The following is a 25032-nucleotide window of genomic DNA, read 5'->3' as shown; positions in this document are numbered from 1 at the left end:
TATGCCCACCAGCTGCAGCAATGTGTGTGTAAAGTTTCATGGATCCAGTGAAGAATTACATTACTGCACAATATTTTGTATCAAGTCTGCCAGGAGTTTGCCCAAATGTGCCGAATTGGTCAATTGATACATTTGCAAGTACATAACTATAGAGAACATGCAAAATGCTATGGTAATAAAACATTTAAGTTTACACACTCCCAGGAATGTCATACATGACGGATCATTAGCTTCTCAATAGAAAAGACACTAACCTTCACACATCTAGATGGCCGGGCGGGGTGGGTGTGGAGCCAGAGACAGCAGTGGGGTCAAACTGTAGAACCCAGTTCCTACATTTGAACATAAAGATAGATTTTATCAAACAAAACTATGCTATATTTTATCTCTGGGACCCTCAGGATGACAAATCAGAGCAAGATTACTGAATGTACGTACATGATTTACCTTCAGAGGTGAATGTATCAAACCAGTTTCTGTGATAAACATTTTGTTGATGTGCACTCTCCTCAAACAATAGCATGGCATTTTCTCACTGTAATAGCTACTGTTAATTTGACACTGCAGTTAGATTAACAATAATTTAAGCTTTCTGCCCATATAAGACATGTTTATGTCCCGGAAAGTTGGCTGTTGTATACCACATAATTCTAGTCACATTAGCGCATGTTAGCAACCACTGTCCCGGGTTAGGGACACCCATCCCATAGAGGTTAAACACCATTACTGCACAAAGAGTGAGTCCATGCAATTTACTGTGTGACTTGTTAAGCACATTTTTACTCCTGAACTTATTTGGGCCATAACACAGGGGTTGAATACTTACTGAATATTTACTGAATACTTAAGACATTTAAACTTTTCATTTTATATTAATTTGTAAACATTTCTAAAAACATAATTCCACTTTAACATGATGGGGTATTGTGTGTAGGCCAGTAACAAAAAAATCTTAATTTAATCCATTTTAAATTCATGCTGTAACACAACAAAATGTAGAATAAGTCAAGGGGTGTGAATACTTCCTGAAAGCACTGGACCTGTGGGGTTGTTTTTATTTCTCTACTCAATCAGGCCTTAACAGTTATTTATACTGCTGGTTTCCTTGTGTTCTCAGGCTGTGTAGCCGGGTCTGAAGGCCAGGCCAGGATGCTGGTACTCTGTTACAGCTGACAGCTCCTCTCTCTGTGGGCTTCTGTCTGACTCACAACCTTGGTTTTCTCCTTTTCTTTGTTCTTCCCTGGTATTTGTAGCACGTATGTATAAATGCAGGTTAAAAGTAATGTCATTGTTTTGGTGTTATTTTTATTGCATTACATAACCACAACACTTTTCTTGGATATCAATAATCTAATTATTGGAATCTTTAATTCTTGGGATCTAGCATAAATCATGCTTCCTTAACACCAAGGAGTCTAATTTGTGTTAAACATACCACAACAAGCAATTACTGTCCATGAACTATTATTGAGCATAAAGAAAAATGACAGTAAGTTACAGTAATCCAGAGCAGAGAGATAAAAACAGGTCAGACAAGAAAATAACATCAACTCACAAACCGATGACATGACACAAAACAGACAGACTCTCAGGCAAAACAGGGACACAGTCCACACTAGAGCTGAAGAAACATCATATTTGGTTTGAGTTTCTGACATGTGAGCTGAAAATGCCCCAGGAGCACACGAGCATCCCAGAGAACCTAATCACAGAGAGTTCTTTAGGGTTTGATAATAGCAGAGTTCTCTTACTTTCACACTCTGGAATATGACAGAATGGAAACATTGACACACAGAAAACACACAATTCCATATCCACCCATTTCAGTTCCACTAAAACTCTGAGGCAAATAAAAACCAAAACAAGTTTGACAACATGAGGAAACAATGTCGAGGGCTGTGGTCGAATTACCCCTATCCTGACTGACAGTCCCCTCACCCGATCACCAACCACCATCCCCTGTCCAATCCCCTTCCAGCAGAGGCGGGACTGCATCTCCTTCCCCATCCTTAAATACCCACACCTGTCACTAATCAATGTGGCAGAACCGCTAGTAAGGGTTGGTTGCGTTCCGCGAGGTGATTGGATGCTGAGTTGGAATCAAGCAGCGCATCGAGAAAATTTGGTGAAGACGAATGTTCTGAGTGGACAATAGTAGTATGGAAAACTGGAACATAAAGGGAAATTGTCTAAAATTGGAGTGGAGGATATGTGTGTGAATGATAATGAATTGCTTCTTGTTGGGAATCGTTTGTTGAGTAAGGATGCATATGTGGGAAACCCGTTTGAGGTGTCAAATATTGCGAAGTATGCGCTGGGGAAAGTGGAGTCTGTCAGAGTTACCAGGAGTGGTCTTATTCTGATTTATTGTATTTCTGAAGAACAGAGGAAGATTGCAGTGGGCCTCAAAAGAATCGGAAAACAACAGAAGTTTTGTGTTTTGAAGTTCGGAGTAGAGACACCCGTCAAAGCAGTCATCTCAGGGGTGACGACGGATGTTCAGGTTGAATAACTGAAGAGAATTCCTGGTGTGGTTGGTGCCACTGCAGTGTAAGAATTGTAAAGGATTTGGCCATGTTTCCGTAAGGCGCTACAGAGGGTAGTGCGTACAGCCCAGTACATCACAGGTGCCAAGCTTCCTGACATCCAGGACCTCTATACCAGGAGGTGTCAGAGGAAGGCCCCAAAAAATGGTCAAAGACTCCAGTCACCCAAGTCACAGACTGTTCTCTCTGCTACCACACGTCAAGCAGTACCAGAGTGCCAAGTCTAGGACCAAAAGGCTCCTTAACAGCTTCTACCCCCAAGCCATAAGGGGCGGCAGGGTAGCCTAGTGGTTAGAGCATTGGACTAGTAACCGAAAGGTTGCAAGTTCAAATCCCCAAGCTACACAAGGTACAAAATCTGTTGTTCTGCCCCTGAACAGGCAGTTAACCCACTGTTCCTAGGCCGTCATTGAAAATAAGAATTTGTTCTTAACTGACTTGCCTAGTAAAAACAAAAAACAAACTGCTGAACAATTCATCAAATGCCTCCTGGACAATTTACATTAACACCCCCCCCCCCTCCTTTTGTTTTAACACTGCTGCTACTCTGTGTTTATTATCCATGCATAGTCACTTTACAAATTAACTTGACTAACCTGTACCATTGCACATTGACTTGGTACTGGTACCCCCTGTATATAGTCTCCACATTGACTCTGTACCGTAACACCCTGTATATAGCCTCCACATTGACTCTGTACCGTAACACCCTGTATATAGTCTCCACATTGACTCTGTACCGTAACACCCTGTATATAGCCTCCACATTGACTCTGTACCGTAACACCCTGTATATAGTCTCCACATTGACTCTGTACTGGTACCCCCTGTATATAGCCTCCACATTGACTCTGTACTGGTACCCCCTGTATATAGTCTCCACATTGACTCTGTACCGTAACACCCTGTATATAGTCTCCACATTGACTCTGTACCGTAACACCCTGTATATAGTCTCCACATTGACTTGGTACTGGTACCCCCTGTGTATAGTCTCCACATTGACTCTGTACCGTAACACCCTGTATATAGTCTCCACATTGACTCTGTACCGTAACACCCTGTATATAGTCTCCACATTGACTTGGTACTGGTACCCCCTGTGTAGTCTCCACATTGACTCTGTACCGTAACACCCTGTATATAGCCTCCACATTGTAACATACAATTTCTTGTGTTACTCTTGATTGATTAAATTTTTTAAACTTTAGTTTATTTAGTAAATATTTTCTTACCTATTTTTCTTGAACTACATTGTTGGTTAAAGGTCTTGTGCGTAAGCATTTCACGGTAAGGTCTACACCTGTTGGTTAAGGTCTTGTGCGTAAGCATTTCACGGTAAGGTCTACACCTGTTGGTTAAGGGCTTGTGCGTAAGCATTTCACGGTAAGGTCTACACCTGTTGGTTAAAGGTCTTGTGCATAAGCATTTCACAGTAAGGTCTACACCTGTTGGTTAAAGGTCTTGTGCATAAGCATTTCACGGTAAGGTCTACACCTGTTGGTTAAAGGTCTTGTGCATAAGCATTTCACGGTAAGGTCTACACCTGTTGTATCCGGCGCATGTGACAAATACAAATTGGATTGGATTTTGATTTGATTCAAGTGTGTTCAGATGAACTGCAGTATACTGAAGAACGGTGTGTAGAAGGACGACAGTGTTGCAATTGTGGTGGTTGATCACGATCCTGAGTTCCTGGAAGGGTGGAGGAGATGTGGCAAACGTTAGAGAGGTCGATCGAATGTCCTATGCGGAGGAGATATTAAAATAACTGAGAAAACAAGTGATGCTAGTGAAGATATGGTAGTAGTGGATACACCACAGCCTGTAGGAAATGTTTGCTGCCAGACAAAAGATACCCTGTGTGTTTAAAAAGGTGGATTTTTGTTGCGTTCATTTGCCACAGTTATAAGTTGAACAAACACAAGCCTCAATGAAGTCATAACAAACTGGACATTATTGTGGTTGCGTCAGAAAGGTTTTTTGGGGACTTAAGAATTTTACATCTGAAAACTTAACAAGGGGTATTGGCGCCAGAAGACACACCCTCCCAGGTTCCCCAGGCCTGCTTGTCACTAGGGTTGAAGGTCAAGGTCCTGTCAGTTTAGGGTCAGGCGATCAGAGTTGCGACAGATGGAGATGTACAGTACAGCTGGTAGGCAGCAGGTTTCCCACTAGGGCCTTCAGGAGCCTTCAGACATGCAGAGGGGAACCTGAAGACAAGTACAGTTATTAAGATAGTTATGGGTAAAGATCTACATCGCTACAATCTATACCTGCAATGTCAACTAAAGTTTAAAAATATATATATATTTAGAGGTGCAAAACATTAAAAACAGAATCCCATCAAATACATTTCTAGGAATTTCTATTGAACTTGAGTCAGTGATTCTTATCATAATTATATTTGCATAAAGGGTGACTGCCTACGAAGACTGATACATGTAAAACAACTAAAGACTGTGCCAGGGTGACGTCTGACATGAGCACAAATCTGTGCCAAAACGCCTCAGGTCGGAGGTCAGACTGGCATGCGCCGGGGATTTTTGTGTTCAATCTCTGTGAGGTTACCTAACCCCCAAGCACGCTAACATACTCCCCCTCAAACTGTTGATCTGCCCTGACACACACACACACAGAAACACACGCTCATTACTGAGTCGTTCAGCTGAGACAGGGTTCAGAACCCATGGACACAAAAGGGGCCCTGAAAAATATATATAATGATCACCCCCCTCCGTTATCGTTAACCCCTACCTCCCTCCCTCCTTCCCTCCCTCACCAGAACACTTACCCCACGATCCCCCACTCCTCTCTTTCACTCTCTCCATCCTCCTTTGATCTGGGACAGATGATTCCATGCATGTTTGGCAGGAGTCAAGGTGCTGCCGTAAGGAACAAAGTGGTGGCCTCATGCATAAGAGCACTTAACCAAATCATGAATTATGATGAATAATGAATATTTAAATGAATAATAGATCAGAGATAATGTCTTTGCCCTGAAGCTGCAGAGATAGGACTGTAGAGATAGGACTGTAGAGATAGGACTGCAGAGATAGGACTGTAGAGATAGGACTGCAGAGATAGGACTGCAGAGATAGGACTGTAGAGATAGGACTGCTCACCACACAGGTGAGTGATATATGCCAGTTAGGAATGAGAAGAATAATTAGGTGGCCATGATGGAATTTTGCCATGACACCCCTACAGTACACTTAGAGTCATGGGATGTTGAATGACCACAGAGTCAGGATGCTTGTTTAGCATCCCAAAGACAGCACCCTACACAGGGCAATGTCCCCTTCACTGCAGTGGGGCATTTAGATCTCCTTAGACCAGAGGGAAGACTACTGGCCCTCTAACGCCACCTCTAGCAGCATCTGGTCTCTCATTCACTTGAACCTGTTTTTCTGGTGTTTTTACAGTCTTTAAAGTCCAACAATACAAATAAATAAATAAAATTAAAATGTTTTTGCTCAAACAACATGGGGGACAAACAAAACCAAATTGTCACACGGGCCGTCAGTTGAGGGACAGTGCCATTGACCAAGAAGGCTGTTTCACTCATGTATTCCTTGAGGATTTCACTATGCCAGTAACCAGTCCAACATGTGAACAATTTCATCATTGAGATACAAAATGAATCAATATCATGCAACACGTACAGTGGAAGTGTCTTTCCATTCTAGCCTGCATAGCACCTAACACCCTAGGCACTTTTCTGCCTTTCCCAACCTCCTGATCTCTCTCTAGGTCACCTGTCTCAAACCGTGATCTAACAACATTCCACAGAGAATTCCTGGTTATTTTCCAGCCTCTCATTTATTCCTTCATGTGTGGTGCGTGGGAGATGCCAACATGTGGCTAGGAGTAGATTGATTTGTGTCTGTGGTGGCATCCTGGCCCGTAGGGGCATCCTGACCTGTGGTGGCATCCTGGCCTGTGTTGGCATCCTGGTCTGTGGTGGCATCCTGGTCTGTGGTGGCATCCTGACCTGTGGTGGCATCCTGGTCTGTGGTGGCATCCTGGTCTGTGGTGGCATCCTGGCCTGTAGGGGCATCCTGACCTGTGGTGGCATCCTGGTCTGTGGTGGCATCCTGGTCTGTGGTGGCATCCTGGTCTGTGGTGGCATCCTGGTCTGTGGTGGCATCCTGGTCTAGATCATCAGTACCTAGAGGGTGCAGAAGGAAACACCAGTGACTTTTCAACATTCCTGCCTCACTTTAAAGCAATCCATTACTTCTAATTAGATTAAACCTGATTCATTTCCACCACATTTCCTTCACTGAACCCTTTTAAAAACAAAGAGTGACAGAATGGGGTTTTTGTCCTGTAGATTCATTGGGATAAAGTTAATTCGAACATTGCCCCAGACCCTCTGGTCCCTTCTCCCTGCATTGTGTCCCAGGTGATTAGTCAGAGGCGCAGGACACTCTTCGACATCCAAAGGAAGGCCCCCAAACTCTGAGGCCATGCACAGAATGGCCCCTATACGCTGCCCTGGCAACGGCCACAATCCTGCAGAGACCAACTCCTCTGGAATACTAAAGACTGAAGAAAAAAGTCCCTGGCAAGTTCAACTGCCGCTTTTTACTTAGAGACGAATTTGGTTGATTTGGTGCTGAAGTTTTATAGCTCTTAATGTTGTATATTTTTATTGCCGTGTGATGTAATACGATGTAATGTAATGGCACGTTATTAAAAATCCATGAGAAACCATAGGCTAATCTGGTACGGAGCAAAACCACATTCTGCAGGCCCACTGGGCACAGACGTCAATTCAACGTCTATTCCACGTTGGTTCAACGTTATCCAGGGACACATCCCCCTCTCCTCCGGGGCACGTTGGTTCATCGTTATCCAGGGACACATCCCCCTCTCCTCCGGGGCACGTTGGTTCATCGTTATCCAGGGACACATCCCCCTCTCCTCCGGGGCACGTTGGTTCATCGTTATCCAGGGACACATCCCCCTCTCCTCCGGGGCACGTTGGTTCATCGTTATCCAGGGACACATCCCCCTCTCCTCCGGGGCACGTTGGTTCATCGTTATCCAGGGACACATCCCCCTCTCCTCCGGGGCACGTTGGTTCATCATTATCCAGGGACACATCCCCCTCTCCTCCGGGGCACGTTGGTTCATCGTTATCCAGGGACACATCCCCCTCTCCTCCGTGGCACGTTGGTTCATCGTTATCCAGGGACACATCCCCCTCTCCTCCGGGGCACGTTGGTTCATCGTTATCCAGGGACACATCCTCCTCTCCCCTCCTCATTGGTTCATCGTTATCCAGGGACGCATCCCCCTCCTCATTGGTTCATCATTATCCAGGGACACATCCTCCTCTCCCCTCCTCATTGGTTCATCGTTATCCAGGGACACATCCTCCTCTCCTCATTGGTTCATCATTATCCAGGGACACATCCTCCTCTCCCCTCCTCATTGGTTCATCGTTATCCAGGGACACATCCTCCTCTCCTCATTGGTTCATCATTATCCAGGGACACATCCTCCTCTCCCCTCCTCATTGGTTCATCGTTATCCAAGGACACATCCTCCTCTCCTCATTGGATCATCATTATCCAGGGACACATCCTCCTCTCCTCATTGGATCATCGTTATCCAGGGACACATCCTCCTCTCCTCTCCTCATTGGTTTCCCCTGTGAAGCAGCGCCAGGGAAGCGACAACCCCAAAAACAGCACACAGCAGCAGCAGCCTTGGAGTGCCCACGATGGGAATCTGACCCACTTACCCATTTTGCCTCAGGGCTTCACTGGAGGGGACGGTGCTGTCCTGCCAGAGCCAGGGAGCCCGCGTCAGCGCACAAGCTCTACAGCAGAGACGAGACAGCCCAGCGAGTCTGGACATGTAGGGGCCACCATGGCAGCCTGAGTTAAAGCTGCGCCAAGAGATAGGCTGGGCCTCCACTCTTCTTCGACCCACATACATTAGCAGGAGAATGTTCTGTACAGTCTGATAAAACATCCTGATTCCCATGGCTGACTGAGGAAGCAGACTACACTGATGTGTGGAAGAAGATCAATAGCCCATACACTGACTACAGAGCCCTGATGTGTTCTGTCTCTGAGTATAGAACCCTGATGTGCTCTGACTCTGGGATGCTGCCTACACTGACTCCAGACCCCTGATGTGTTCTGTCTCTGACTATAGAGATCTGATCTGTTCTGTCTCTGACAATATAGCCCTGATGTGTTCTGTCTCTGACTATAGAGATCTGATCTGTTCTGTCTCTGACAATAGACCCCTGATGTGTTCTGTCTCTGACTATAGAGATCTGATCTGTTCTGTCTCTGACAATAGACCCCTGATGTGTCCTGTCTCTGGAATGCTGCCTACAGTGACTATAGAGACCTGATGTGTCCTGTCTCTGGGATGCTGCCTACAGTGACTATAGAGACCTGATGTGTCCTGTCTCTGGAATGCTGCCTACAGTGACTATAGAGACCTGATGTGTCCTGTCTCTGGGATGCTGCCTACAGTGACTATAGAGACCTGATGTGTCCTGTCTCTGGGATGCTGCCTACAGTGACTATAGAGACCTGATGTGTCCTGTCTCTGGAATGCTGCCTACAGTGTTTCTCCATCAGCTTCTCCTAAATGGAGATAAAAAAAAGAAGCCGTGTTAATTTGCTGCATGCTGGATATAGTGAACATTACACAATGTGTGATGATGAGGTGTCGTTCTGCCCCTGAACAAGGCAGTTAACCCACTGTTCCCCTGAACAAGGCAGTTAACCCACTGTTCCCCTGAACAAGGCAGTTAACCCACTGTTCCCCTGAACAAGGCAGTTAACCCACTGTTCCCCTGAACAAGGCAGTTAACCCACTGTTCCCCTGAACAAGGCAGTTAACCCACTGGTCCCCTGAACAAGGCAGTTAACCCACTGGTCCCCTGAACAAGGCAGTTAACCCACTGGTCCCCTGAACAAGGCAGTTAACCCACTGTTCCCCTGAACAAGGCAGTTAACCCACTGTTCCCCTGAACAAGGCAGTTAACCCACTGGTCCCCTGAACAAGGCAGTTAACCCACTGGTCCCCTGAACAAGGCAGTTAACCCACTGTTCCCCTGAACAAGGCAGTTAACCCACTGGTCCCCTGAACAAGGCAGTTAACCCACTGGTCCCCTGAACAAGGCAGTTAACCCACTGGTCCCCTGAACAAGGCAGTTAACCCACCGGTCCCCTGAACAAGGCAGTTAACCCACTGGTCCCCTGAACAAGGCAGTTAACCCACTGGTCCCCTGAACAAGGCAGTTAACCCACTGTTCCCCTGAACAAGGCAGTTAACCCACTGTTCCCCTGAACAAGGCAGTTAACCCACTGGTCCCCTGAACAAGGCAGTTAACCCACTGTTCCTAGGCTGTCATTGTAAATAAGAATGTGTTCTTAACTGACTTGCCTGGTTAAATAAAGGTAAAATAAAACATTTCTCGAAAGAAAACAAGTGATAGACGACAATACAGATGAAAACCAAATAACTGTGTGCAGGTTGGAAACCCAAGGGCTTATACAGAAATAGGGGCATCGACCGACAATAGGGGCATCGACTTGGGGGTGTGGGGCATCGACCGACAATAGGGGCATCGACTTGGGGGTGTGGTGGATGTGGGGCATCGACCGACAATAGGGGCATCGACTTGGGGGTGTGGTGGATGTGGGGCATCTACCGACAATAGGGGCATCGACTTGGGGGTGTGGTGGATGTGGGGCATCGATCGACAATAGGGGCATCGACTTGGGGGTGTGGTGGATGTGGGGCATCGACCGACAATAGGGGCATCGACTTGGGGGTGTGGTGGATGTGGGGCATCGACCGACAATAGGGGCATCGACTTGGGGGTGTGGTGGATGTGGGGCATCGACCGACAATAGGGGCATCGACTTGGGGGTGTGGTGGATGTGGGGCATCTACCGACAATAGGGGCATCGACTTGGGGGTGTGGTGGATGTGGGGCATCGATCGACAATAGGGGCATCGACTTGGGGGTGTGGTGGATGTGGGGCATCGATCGACAATAGGGGCATCGACTTGGGGGTATCGATCGACAATAGGGGCATCGACTTGGGGGTGTGGTGGATGTGGGGCATCGATCGACAATAGGGGCATCGACTTGGGGGTGTGGTGGATGTGGGGCATCGATCGACAATAGGGGCATCGACTTGGGGGTATCGATCGACAATAGGGGCATCGACTTGGGGTGTGGTGGATGTAGGGCATCGACCCGACAATAGGGGCATCGACTTGGGGGTGTGGTGGATGTGGGGCATCGACCGACAATAGGGGCATCGACTTGGGGGTGTGGTGGATGTGGGGCATCGACCGACAATAGGGGCATCGACTTGGGGGTATCGATCGACAATAGGGGCATCGACTTGGGGGTGTGGTGGATGTGGGGCATCGATCGACAATAGGGGCATCGACTTGGGGGTGTGGTGGATGTGGGGCATCGATCGACAATAGGGGCATCGACTTGGGGGTATCGATCGACAATAGGGGCATCGACTTGGGGTGTGGTGGATGTGGAGCATCGACCCGACAATAGGGGCATCGACTTGGGGGTGTGGTGGATGTGGGGCATCGACCGACAATAGGGGCATCGACTTGGGGGTGTGGTGGATGTGGGGCATCGACCGACAATAGGGGCATCGACTTGGGGGTGGATGTGTGCACCGTCAGGGCATGTACTTAATTTTCATGAATGAATCAAGGGGACATGTGCCGCCCTGTTTGGGGGTGTTTGTTGGAGGGGTCCACGGCCTGTGACATTTATGTCAGCTCTATGTCTTGTCCTCCCAGCTGTTATGGTAATGTCCTCTCAGCTGTTATGGTAATGTCCTCCCAGTTGTTATGGGAATGTCCTCCCAGCTGTTATGATAATGTCCTCCCAGCTGTTATGATAATGTCCTCCCAGCGTAAAGATACCTTAATAGAATTGTATTTTTTAAATTTATTTCACCTTTATTTAACCAGGTAGGCCAGTTGAGAACAAGTTCTCATTTACAACTGCGACCTGGCCAAGATAAAGCAAAGCAGTTCGACACAAACAACAACACAGAATTCCACTTAAACAAACGTACAGTCAATACCACAAAAGAACATTAAAAAAATGACTTTCAAAAGTGAAAGTCACCCAGTAAAATACTACTTGAGTAAAATTATTTGGTTTTAAATATACTTAAACAGAAAAAGGCTATATCCATTTTAGACCTACTTGATAAACCTACAGCACTTCACCAATAATCCAAGGCGATACTATTGATTCTGAAGTTATGTACATGCTGCCACCTTGTGCCTAAATGTGGCAACCACACAATTGCGCCACTATTGAGTAGCTGTCGTCTGAATTCAAAATACCCACCTTCCTCTCGCCGCTCCATTTTTGCGTTCATTTGCACAAATATCCCAAAGCTGAGGAAGGGTTAATATCGTGTAAAACCCCAGGCGGATTTGGCAATTCAAATGTCATTCTCGTTTTATTAAAATTGGGGACATAAATTGCATCATTCTATTCACGAGTGTGTCCCGAAGTTGATGGGTTTATTGATCCCATCGCCACTAACTGGTCGTTATCGGAGTTTCGTCAGCAACACGTGACAACGGAAAGCCCCCGGGGCAAGTTGGTGGTGGTGGGGTTCACCAATAGTAACTAGCTGAACTTTTTCACTTCTTAGCCATTTTGTATTTCGAAGAACCATTGGTCTGCAGCACACGTTTGTTGGTGCATAATAATATAACCAACTGGGCACAGTCTATTACGTCTATTCAACGTAATTTCGTAGAAATAAAATGGAAACAACATGGATTAAACCAGCGTGTGCCCAGTGGGACTGTACTATGAGTTGTAGCACTGAAAGGCTGTGGTGTAAACTACTTAAGTAAAAATACTTCAAAGTTCTACTTAAGTCGTTTTTGTGGGATATCTGAACTTTACTTTACTATTTAAATATTTGACTACTTTTACTTCACTACATTCCTAAAGGAAACAACTGTACTTTTTACTTGATACATTTTCCCTGACACCCAAAAGTTATTCATTACATTTTGAATGCTTAGCAGGAAATGGTTCAATTCACACACTTATCAAGAGAACATCCCTGGTCATCCCCTGTCTCTGATCTGGCAGACTCACTAAGCACAAATAATGAATTTGTAAATAATGTCTTAGTGTTGGAGTGTGCTATCCATGAATTTAAAAAACAAGACAATTGTGCAGTCTGCTGTGCTTAATTTAAGGAATTTAAAGAACTGTGAACATGGAAGGAGTTAAAGCTGGTGGTTTGGGCTACAGGAATGGGCTAAGAACTAGAGGTAGAAAGTACTCATTACATTTTGACAGGAAAATGGTCCAATTCACGCACTTATCAAGAGAACATCCCTGGTCATCCCTACTGTCTCTGATCTGGAGGACTCACTAAACAGAGAACATCCCTGGTCATCCCTACTGTCTCTGATCTGGAGGACTCACTAAACAGAGAACATCCCTGGTCATCCCTACTGTCTCTGATCTGGTGGACTCACTAAACAGAGAACATCCCTGGTCATCCCTACTGCCTCTGATCTGGAGGACTCACTAAACAGAGAACATCCCTGGTCATCCCTACTGCCTCTGATCTGGAGGACTCACTAAACAGAGAACATCCCTGGTCATCCCTACTGCCTCTGATCTGGAAGACTCACTAAACACAATTTCTTTGTTTGTAAATGATGATGGGTGTTGGAGAGTGCCCCTGGCTATCCGTTAAAAAAACAACAACAAGAAATTTGTGCCTTCTGGTTTGCTTAATATAAGGAATGTGAAATGATTTATACTTTTACTTTTGATATTTAAGCATATTTAAAACCAAAAACATTTAGACTTTTACCAAACAAATACTTATTTTACTGGGTCACTTTTCTATTAAGGTATCTTTACTTTTACTCAAGTATGACAATTGGGTACTTTTTCCACCACTGCTGAAAGGAATACATCCAACTACATACTGTAGATTTATTCAGGTCTACCGTTGCAGCCAAATATACTTAGTCCTGTGCTGGTGAAAGATCGGCAAGCAGATTGAATGTAGTTTTATATATATACAAACCATGAAGATATCGAAGAAGCAGTAAGAGGGTTTGTCCAAGTAAAGTGGACTGGTTACGTAATGTACCAGAAAAAACACTGTTTATCAGAGGGAAGTTACTCTTTAACAGACTGTCCGAATCCATTGCACTGCTCTGTGTTAAAACCTCCTACTACAAGAATCTGGCTGTTAGTACTTCAGTCATTTCTTTACCATGTTCTGCTGAAATAGGTAGGTCAATTGTGCTCCCAAAGTGGGTGTACTTTATGCTAACATTGACCTTAACCTAATAAAGCAACCTGGTACAATCGCCTGCAGCTTATTAATATGTTCATGCTGGTCAAGTGAGTGTGTGTGTGTGTGTGTGTGTGTGTGTGTGTGTGTGTGTGTGTGTGTGTGTGTGTGTGTGTGTGTGTGTGTGTGTGTGTGTGTGTGTGTGTGTGTGTGTGTGTGAGAGAGAGAGAGAGAGAGAGAGAGAGAGACAGGTGCCTCTGAGTTAAGAGCTGCTGTCTACATTTGCTTGCTAAACAGCATACAGTACTGTGGAGTCCTTAACCAACCGCTCTTGTCACTCCCCCTCCTCTCCCCTCAGCGCCCACACCGTTGGTTTCCCTCCTGTGGATCACATACCAGCAGCCAAACAACTGTCAGGGGTTATGGTGGTTCGGGTCCTAAACCTAAACCAGGTCGGAACTTGATCCTATCTGGTCTTTTTCACTTTTTCTAACACCCACTCTTCCTCCCGAAATACCGAGGTTCACATCTCACTCTTTTTCTCTACCCTCTCTTGGTCTCTCTCGTTCAACCTTTCACACGACCTCTCTCGGTCTCTTTCTCTCTCTCTCTAGAGATCTTTTTCCATTTCCTCTTCACTGTTAAAGTAACTATTTTCTAAGATCCCTCGTTCATATAATAAAACTGACCTAAAGTGACCCTTTCTGCATTCCAGAGGCTCCCTGTTTCTGTCCCAATGGAGTTCTCTGTAAGATCTGTGAAGGTGGAAAGGAGAAAAGTATAATATATATATTTTACAGTGCTCTAGTCTGCCAGCAGTGTCACATGCTTTCTCAGATTATTTACTGGTTTAGTCTCTCTAAGCTCTCACACACCCCCTCCCTGACTTTAGCCCTCCCATTTTCTCACCAAGAGCCAAAGCTGAGACACAGCAACAGTGCTCCAAAGCAGGCAATCGCTGAAGAGTGGGTGAACTTTTTTTGTCCATATTGTTTTTCTTCAAGGTCCACTCTCTCAGGACAAATGTGAGTACCCGATGACTTCAGAACCTTTGGGGTCAGAGAGGACTAGTTATTTGGGTCAGACAGGGGCTGGGTTGGGAGGGGTATTTATACCCTTTGGAAGGTTGAGAGGGGTCTCTAGACTTCTAACACAGAATGTGTAGACAGAGCCTTCTACAAACCAAGGCATGAGCATTGGTTCTATTCCTCGTCAGGCTGTTGAGAGAGGAAAATGGATTGTGTTAATGGTATGCAATTCTGTATTTGGATACACATAATTGTAATATCTCTCAATGCCTTTTGAAATGAGGCATTAGGCTATTAGTCGGCCAATGCCCTATGTGTTAACTCAATTCTCCACAAGTTTCATTTGTAAACAATTGTGCATTAAAAGACAGACACAACTCCAGATTTGGAGAACAAATCACACTGTACTCCTTGATAAAAAAATATGTCTGCACAAATGATTTTGCATAAATGTCTCAAAGTGTGTCTCATAAATGTATAATGGTCTGTGTCTGTTTGTCTGTCCGTCTGTGTGTGGAGATCATTTAGACGTGGCGACATGGCTGCTGATGTTGACCAACTGCCAGTTTCCAAAAATGTTCCTTGCTGGTGTGTGTGTGTGTGTGTGTGTGTGTGTGTGTGTGTGTGTGTGTGTGTGAGAGAGAGATAGAGAGAGAGAGAGAGAGGGCAAAGGGGCGACGTGGACTGTATGTGAAATGGAGACCTTGCTGGAGATCTGGGGAGCTGAGAGTATCAATGCGGAATTGTCAAACAAACGTATGGGAAACATTTGTGAATGTATGGGAGCAAAAGGCTATTTAAGCAATGCAGACCGGTGTAGGGCAAAGATTTTTTTAAATTATAATAACGCTCACAGTAGGCTACATTTAATTGAAGGTCTGGACGCGCGGCGGATGAAAAGACAACTGTTAATGCTTTGACATTATTGACGCTACCATTGACTCACAACCAACCCAGTCGGACCTGTGGACATATCGTCAGAGACGATCCGGTGCCTGCTGCTGCAAGTCCAAACCAGGCAATGAACAGTTCGTCATTTGAAATGGACGATTCCTTCCCCAGTGGTAAATTGACAGTAGGTTATGCATAGCAATGGCACACTGTAAGTTAACGTGCGCTAGCTAGGAAAACATTATAACAACGTTAGGCCAAGTAACAGCCTGTGATTAGTCCACTGATGATGCACACCGCTATGTAACGTAATGATACACTGTAGAAATGGCAATGGTGCATAGCAATGATACACTGTAAATATCCGGTAGATAGCTAATAACATTAGGCCGTGTAATGTTAGGATAGGCTGTGAGTTATGTTGTTTTTCTAAAACATAAAAAACAAGACTAAGCCAATTCAGCATTTTGTTAATTTTATTTTATTTTTTTGCAAAGCCTAGAGATTCTGTTTTTGCTTGTTAAAATACTGCTTCGTCGTGTTCATACTGTTTCGTCGTGTTAATACTGTTTCGTCGTGTTAATACTGCTTCATAATGTTCATACTGCTTCATCCTGTTCATACTGCTTCGTCGTGTTCATATTGCTTCATAGTGTTCATACTGCTTCGTCGTGTTCATATCATAACAGTCGTGTTCATATTGCTTCATAGTGTTCATACTGCTTCGTCGTGTTAATACTGCTTCGTTGTGTTAATTAATACTACTTCGTCGTGTCCACGATTTTTCCTGTACCCAAGAAAGCAAAGTTAACGGAACTAATTGACTATCGCTTCTGTCATCATGAAGTGCTTTGAGAGACTAGTCAAGGATCACATCACCTCTACCTTACCTGACACCCTAGACCCACTCCAATTTGCTTACCAATAGATCCACATACGATGCAATCACCATCACACTGCACACGACCCTATCTCATCTGGACAAGAGGAATACCTACAGTTGAAGTCGGACGTTTACATACACCTTAGCTAAATACATTTAAACTCAGTTTGTCACAATTCCTCACAATTTAATCCTAGTAAATATTCTGTTTTAGGTCAGTTAGGATCACTACTTTATTTTAAGGATGTGAAACGTCAGAATAATATTTTTAATATTGAATGTTGGCCCCATTCCTCCTGACAGAGCTGGTGTAACTGAGTCAGGTTTGTAGGCCTCCTTGCTCGCACATGCTTTTTACGTTCTGCCCACAAATTTTCTATGGGTTTGAGGTCAGAGCTTTGTGATGGCCACTCCACTACCTTGACTTTGTTGTCCTTAAGACATTTTGCCACAACTTTGGAAGTATGCTTGGGGTCATTGTCCATTTGGAAGACCCATTTGCAACCAAGCTTTAACTTCCTGACTGATGTCTTGAGATGTTGCTTCAATATATCCACATCATTTTCCTTTCTCGTGATGCCATCTATTTTGTGTTGTGCACCAGTCCCTTGTGCAGCAAAGCACCCCCACAACATGATACTGCCACCCCCGTGCTTCATGGTTGGGATGGTGTTCTTCGACTTGCAGCCTCCCCCTTTTCCTCCAAACATAACGGTGGTCGTTGGTCATTATGGCCAAACAGTTGTATTTTTGTTTCATCAGACCAGAGGACATTTCTCCAAAAAGTACGATCTTTGTCCCCATGTGCAGTTGCAAACCATAGTCTGGCTTTTTTATGGCGGTTTTGGAGCGGCCTTTCAGGTTATGTCGATATAGGACTCGTTTTACTGTGGATATAGATACTTTTATACCTGTTTCCTCCAGCATCTTCACAAGGTCCTTTGCTGTTGTTCTGCGATTGATTTGTACTTTTCGCTCCAAAGTACATTAATCTCTAGGAGACAGAACACGTCTCCTTCCTGACCGGTATGACGGCTGCATGGTCCCATGGTGTTTATACTTGCATACTATTGTTTGTACAGATGAACGTGGTACCTTCAGGCGTTTGGAAATTGCTCCCAAGGATGAACCAGACTTGTGGAGGTCTACAATTTTTTTTCTGAGGTCTTGGTTGATTTCTTTTGATTTTCCCATGATGTCAAGCAAAGAGGCACTGAGTTTGAAGGTAGGCCTTGAAATACATCCACAGGTACATCTCCAATTGACTCAAATTATGTCAATTAGCCTATCAGAAGCATCTAAAGCCATGGCATCATTTTCTGGAATTTTCTAAGCTGTTTTGAAGGCACAGTCAACTTAGTGTATGTAAACTTCTGACCCACTGGAATTGTGATACAGTGAATTATAAGTGAAATAATCTGTCTGTAAACAATTGTTGGAAAAATGACTTGTGTTATGCACACAGTAGATGTCCCGACCGACTTGCCCAAACTATAGTTTGTTAACAAAACATTTGTGGAGTTTTAATGACTCCAACCTAAGTGTATGTAAACTTCTGACTTCTACTGTATGTAAGAATGCTGTTTATTGACTATAGCTCAGCATTCAACAACATAGTACCCTCCAAGCTCATCATTAAGATCAAAGCCCTGGGTCTGAACCCCGCCCTGTTCAACTGGGTCCTGGACTTCCTGACGGGCCGCACCCCAGGTGGTGAAGGTAGGAACACAGGGGCCCCACACGTGTACGTGCTCAGCCCCCTCCTGTACTCCCTGTTCACCCATGACTGCGTGGCCATGCAAACCTCCAACTCAATCATCAAGTTTGCAGACGACACTACAGTAGTAGGCCTGATTACCAACAATGATGAGACAGCCTACAGGGAGGAGGTGAGGGCCCTGGGAGTGTGGTGCCAGAGCGAATTTATGAACGGACCACTTCGCTAAGCTATGAATGACGTGAATAATCAAGTCAACAAACATTGGGTAGTTAGTTAGATAGTATAAAGTAAATATACTGGCAAGTTTGATGTACTAGTAGGCAACTTACCCGGTATATTCTGCTGTAATGTGGTTCGTAAAAACAAATTGTCAGCCAACAAAATGTATAACGTAACTTATTTTGAAAAATCATTACATTATTACAGTGCTCAACATCTTCTTAACATTTGTCATAATTAGTTAAAGCAATGAATTTGTATCCTCTCTCTTTGGACTTCTGCTGCATATTTTCTGCCATTTTCTTCACATCTGAAAATGTTGTGAAGCCACGCCCATTTTCTGAAGAATTGCATTATGGGCCCTAAGAGCACGGAAATAGTGTCCATTGCTTGTATACTTTGTATTTTGGTGAATTTAGTACGACATCCGGGAACTTTTGGCATGCTAACTATATCCATACTATGACTAATACGCATACTACATACTCAATTTACGTCCCATTTATGGTTAGTGCAGTTAGTATGAGTATTTGAACACAGCTCTTGTGTGCCTATGCTACTATATCATAGCCTCTCTATCGCAAAGTTACATGTTTTTTGTTTTTTTGTAAACCCACATTAAAAAAACTACAGTTTACAATAGAATATTACAGTACACTGCATTAAACTGTAGTATACTGTAGAGTATCATTACGTTTAGGGGGGATTCTGATTTAGAGGCGTTCAGTCATAATCCCACAGATGGTAGCTTCGCACCATTGGCTCCTCAGCCAAGCACATACACCAAATGTCTGAACCTGCGGTTCCTCTCATACTGAGCAGGATTACTATTGCATATTATACTACACACTGTAGTACCCCTCGATCATGTGTAGTAATTACTATATAATGTTGTAATATACTGTAGAATACAATAGTAAATACTACGGTATACTACATACCACAAAACACCACAGTAAATACTACAGTAATGTTCACAAAAACACTGCAGTAATTACTATGGTATATACTACAATATACAATTTTCATATACCCTGCCCATTCCCCTCCCCCATATACTAATTTGTGTCACCCATAAGTGAGAAACCTACTGTACATGCCAAGTATAGACCATATATTGTGTTCCCTACAGGCTACGTTCAGACCTCAGTCTTATCTACGTACCTACCTAGAGGTTATGGAAAATGTGCTCTGGGTATTTTGTCCAGTAGGGTTCCTCAAGGACAATCCCCCACTGCTATGTCAAAGACAATGAAACACAAAATGCAACTGTAATGTCCGCAAAAACACTACAGTAAATAATACTGTATGTTACAGTCCACAAAAAACACTACAGTAATTACTATAGTATATACTACAGTTTTTTTTTCTTACTGGAGTATTTAGACTGTAGTAAACTATAAATACTACAGTATACTACTTGTCCGTAAAACTACAGTAAATACCACAGTATTCCCTTTTAGTGTTTTTGCGGACTACTATATGATTTTTTTCATGTGGGAATGTACCTCTTCAGAGACATTGTATATTGTTTCATCCCTTGCTGCTACTCTAATGGACCCCCCCCCCGCTAGAAACAAAGCGTAGCTTAACCAACCCTTTGGCTCAACTTACCCCACTCTCCACCAGCGTAGTTACTTAGCCTAACTTGCTTTGCTATGAAGTCCCTAACGAAGCTAGGCTTTTTCATCAACCTTAGTTTTTACCGCATTGCGCAGAGGATACGTTTTGGTTTATTGTAAAATACCTGGTCACTTTAAAATGAAAGAGGGAGTCTCCCCAGTGAGCGAAATTACATTGAAATCACCACTAAAAGACGCATAAACTGAAAATACATACATTTTTTTGGTTAATTGTTTCTATGGACAAAGTTCAACCACTCATACATTAACTGATCTACTAGTCAATAAAGAAAGCATGATATTATATGTATCATTGCTCTTACCTGTCACATGCACTTTCAAAAGCTTTAACATCTGATAATGATCATGATCAAATTGATTGGACCAACAGAAAAAAAACAACAGCGCACTTCTCAGGAATGTTACGTAAACGTTATTTTGTTGTTGTTGAGCTATTAGTGTAATTAATATGTGGTTGTTTATCTACCTTTTAATTGAATGTACTGACTGTAAGTTGCTCTGGATAAGAGCGTCTGCTAATATCTAAAATGTAAATGTTTTAAAAAAAGAACACTTGCAAAGCACACTGGGTATTATTCTAAACAAGACACAGATCTTGCTCCCCTGCTCTGACGTTGTTGACGCATGCCAGAGCTTAAAACGTCGGAACCAATATAGACGTCTATGTTTCACAAGTTTGGACAACAGTAGAGAACAGCAGAGCAGGGGTTCCCAAACTTTTTTACTCAGCCCCTCAACGTTCATGGACAACGACGTCGGACGGTGCTCACTGGGTCCGGATGGAATGATCAGTTATGTAGAGACATTTTGTTGAGGTATAAATCTTGTTCTGTCTCTATTCCTCACCTGTCAGATGCTTCACCTGACAGCAGGACGAGTCGGGGGCTTGTTTTCCAGGCGCGCGGTGGTGGGACTGACCAACAGTGGTGCGAGGATGTCAAGCCACCACGGTATTCTTTGACATGGCACTGCATGCATAATTGTCTGTAGGAAAAAACATTTATTTTCAGTATAAATGTATCCCCAAAAAATGCATCACAATACACATATCCTAGTTTGTTGTGTAAATCCTCATTTTAATCGAGCAAGTTGAATTTGAAATGGCATGGCCTACTGCGCCATTGCATGTATTACCAGCAGATGGCGCTGTTGGCTTTAAGTGGTGAATGGTTTTACAAGCGCAAGGACCTGAGGTCTTATCACCCAGTGTAATGTCTACTTCTCTAACGTCTATAAACCTCTAAACCCCACCTTACAAATCCCTTTACCTCAACCTCCCCCTCACATAATCAATATTGTGTCCTATCGCTCCTGTACTGTAGAGGTATCTGACCAAGTGGACATGTCCCAGCCAATGTACTGGGATCGTCTGGACACCCCTCTGCCAGACAGAGCATGGATTGATGTCCTTGATTCTAAGGACAAGAGTCTGAAACAGAAGGAGAAGGGGCCATGGACTGCACTGTCCAAGGAGGAAAAAATAGCCTGTAATCCCCTCTCAATTCATTTCAAAAAGCTTTATTGGCATGGGAAACATACTGAATGTTTACATTGCCAAAGCAAATGAAAATGTACTGTCTCATTCCTTCATTTTACAGCCTTTCATCCTGCTACCCTTAATATTTCTCCTTCTCTGTCCTCCTTCTCCAGTGTACAGGCTGAAGTTCAACCACACCTACCCTGAGATGAAGAAGCCGTCCCATGAGTGGAAGACCGTGATTGGTGGGATGTTCATCTTCTTTGGCATCACTGGTCTGGTGGTGTTTTGGCAGGGCCACTATGGTACGAATTCTCATGGTTGATTGCTAAACTCGATAGACTTCCTCGAGCCTGTATCACACATGTTCCATCCTCAAAGCTGCTGTTCTCTTTCTCCCTTGTGTCGCACAGTGTACCCACCTCAACCTCACACTTTTGGTGAGGAGTGGCAGGCTAAGCAGATCCAGAGGATGCTGGACATGCGGGTCAACCCAATTGAGGGCTTTTCTGCCAAGTGGGACTACAAGAACAAACAATGGAAGTAAATTAAGTAATGGAATGGACGGGATACTGTACCTAAATGAGGAGCGGTTGGACTTGACAACACCTTGAGCCTCTGTTTAGCCAACAGCCTCTCCTTCCACCATAGTGGCAAGCTACCCATCTGAATCCATCCCCATACTGTTTAAGTAAAAAATTACAAAAAACGGTTGGCTTTCTTCTCTCCATCTATCTGAGAAAAAATGTCTAACAATATGGGCTGCTTGTCCTAATTTCTGCTTTAGCATTCCAGTGGTATTGTGTCTGGTTTGGCCATAAAGGAAGTGAGTATTGTGTCTGGTTTGGCCATAAAGGAAGTGAGTATTGCGGGTTATACAATTGCCTTGGTGGTCCCTGTGGTTCAGATACACTCAACACTAACAAAAAACACAGCCTAGTATACTTCTGTTTACATGCTCCGATACTTTGGCTTTAAAGACATGCTCCGATACTTTGGCCTTAAAGACATGCTCTGATACTTTGGCTTTAAAGACATGCTCCGATACTTTGGCCTTAAAGACATGCTCCGATACTTTGGCTTTAAAGACATGCTCTGATACTTTGGCTTTAAAGACATGCTCTGATACTTTGGCCTTAAAGACATGCTCCGATACTTTGGCCTTAAAGACATGCTCCGATACTTTGGCTTTAAAGACATGCTCCGATACTTTGGCCTTAAAGACATGCTCCGATACTTTGGCCTTAAAGACATGCTCCGATACTTTGGCCTTAAAGACATGCTCCGATACTTTGGCCTTAAAGACATGCTCTGATACTTTGGCTTTAAAGACATGCTCTGATACTTTGGCTTTAAAGACATGCTCTGGTACTTTGGCTTTAAAGACATGCTCTGATACTTTGGCTTTAAAGACATGCACCGGAACTTTGGCTTTAAAGACATGCTCTGGTACTTTGGTGACAAATAAGTATTTTTTTAGACCTCCCACTTTGGACTGGATGTGTCAATGTGTAGTTCATACATGCATAATCTGAGCAACATTACTGTGTTACCTCAATTAGCCATGGAATCCATAGTTTGAAAGACTGTTTTCTAGAAGCTGTGCTGCACCATATTCCCTACATTTCCCCCCATGTGGGCAAGCCCCCAACAATATGAGATTCAGCCTCTCGCCATTTGTGAGAGCTTGCGAGACTCACCCACAGCAGAGGGAGAGAGAGCAATAGCGTGGTGCATGTACAGTTGAAGAAGGAAGTTTACATGCACCTTAGCCAAATCCATTTAAACTCAGTTTATACCTGACATTTAATCCTAGTAAAAATTCCCTGTCTTAGGTCAGTTAGGATCACCACTTTATTTTAAGAATGTGACATGTCAGAATAATAGTAGAGAGAATGATTTATTTCAGCTTGTATTTCTTTCATCACATTCCCAGTGGGTCAGAAGTTTACATACACCCAATTAGTATTTGGTAGCATTTCCTTTAAATTGTTTGACTTGGGTCAAACGTTTCGGGTAGCCTTCCACAAGCTTCCCACAATAAGTTGGGTGAATTTTGGCCCATTCCTCCTGACAGAGCTGGTGTAACTGAGTCAGGTTTGTCGGCCTCCTTGCTCGCACACACCTTTTCAGTTCTGCCCACACATTTTCTATAGGATTGAGGTCAGGGCTTTGTGATGGCCACTCCAATACCTTGACATTGTTGTCCTTAAGTCATTTTGCCACAACTTTGGAAGTATGCTTGGGGTCATTGTCCATTTGGAAGACCCATTTGCGACCAAGCTTTAACTTCCTGACTGATGTCTTGAGATGTTGCTTCAATATATCCATATCATTTTCCTCCCTCATGATGCCATCTATTTTGTGTTATGCACCAGTCCCTCCTGCAGCAAAGCACCCCCACAACATGATGCTGCCACCCCTGTGCTTCATGGTTGGGATGGTGTTCTTTGTCGTTGGTCATTATGGCCAAACAGTTGTATTTTGGTTTCATCAGACCAGAGGACATTTCTCCAAAAAGTACAATCTTTGTCACTATGTGCAGTTGCAAACCGTAGTCAGTTTTTTTATGGCGGTTTTGAAGCAGTGGCTTCTTCCTTGCTGAGCGGCCTTTCAGGTTATGTCGATATATGACTCATTTTACTGTGGATATAGATACTTTTGTACCTGTTTCCTCCAGCATCTTCACAAGGTCCTTTGCTGTTGTTCTGGGATTGATTTGCACTTTTCGCAAAAAAGTACATTCATCTCTGGGAGACAGAATGTGTCTCCTTCCTGAGCGGTATGATGGCTGCGTTGTCCCATGGTGTTTATACTTGCGTACTATTGTTTGTACAGATGAACGTGGTAACTTCAGGCATTTGGTAATTACTCCCAAGGATGAACCAGACTCGTGGAGGAGGTCTTGGTTGAGGTCTTGGTTGATTTCTTTTGATTTTCCCATGATGTCAAGCAAAAAGGCACTGAGTTTGAAGGTAGGTTTTGAAATACATCCACAGGTACACCTCCAATTGACTCAAATGATGTCAATTAGCCTATCAGAAGCTTCTGAAGCATTTTATGGAATTTTCTAAGCTGCTGTTTAAAGGCACAGTCAACTAAGTGTAAGTAAACTTCTGAACCATTGTAATTGTGATACAGTGAATTATAAGTGAAGTAATCTGTAAACAATTGTTGGAAAAATTACTTGTGTCATGCACAAAGTAGATGTCCTAACCGACTTGCCAAAACTATAGTTTTTTTAACAAGAAATTTGTGGAGTGGTTGAAAAACTAGTTGTTATGATTCCAACTTAAGTGTATGTAAA

General features: G+C 43.8%; 2 protein-coding genes across 2 annotated transcripts; one reads left to right on the top strand and one right to left on the bottom strand.

Moving 5' to 3' along the window:
- Nucleotides 1-4075: 4075 nt before the first annotated feature.
- Nucleotides 4076-9255, bottom strand: LOC116356841 (endo-1,4-beta-xylanase B-like). The gene is made up of 2 exons (XM_031803416.1): nt 5341-9255; nt 4076-4759 (listed from the first exon to the last, which is right to left on the bottom strand). The coding sequence occupies exon 1, from the start codon at nt 7819-7821 to the stop codon at nt 7327-7329; it is 495 nt and encodes a 164-aa protein (XP_031659276.1). The 5' UTR covers nt 7822-9255; the 3' UTR covers nt 4076-4759; nt 5341-7326.
- A 4972-nt stretch (nt 9256-14227) lies between these two features.
- LOC109869225 (cytochrome c oxidase subunit 4 isoform 2, mitochondrial-like) lies at nt 14228-22437 on the top strand. The gene is made up of 5 exons (XM_020459211.2): nt 14228-14889; nt 21102-21198; nt 21571-21735; nt 21899-22030; nt 22139-22437. The coding sequence occupies exons 2-5, from the start codon at nt 21102-21104 to the stop codon at nt 22270-22272; spliced, it is 528 nt and encodes a 175-aa protein (XP_020314800.1). The 5' UTR covers nt 14228-14889; the 3' UTR covers nt 22273-22437.
- The last annotated feature ends 2595 nt before the right edge of the window (nt 22438-25032 follow it).

Source organism: Oncorhynchus kisutch, linkage group LG24, assembly GCF_002021735.2.
Source record: "Oncorhynchus kisutch isolate 150728-3 linkage group LG24, Okis_V2, whole genome shotgun sequence".
NCBI lineage: Eukaryota > Metazoa > Chordata > Actinopteri > Salmoniformes > Salmonidae > Oncorhynchus > Oncorhynchus kisutch.
This window is presented reverse-complemented; position numbering and strand designations above follow the sequence as displayed.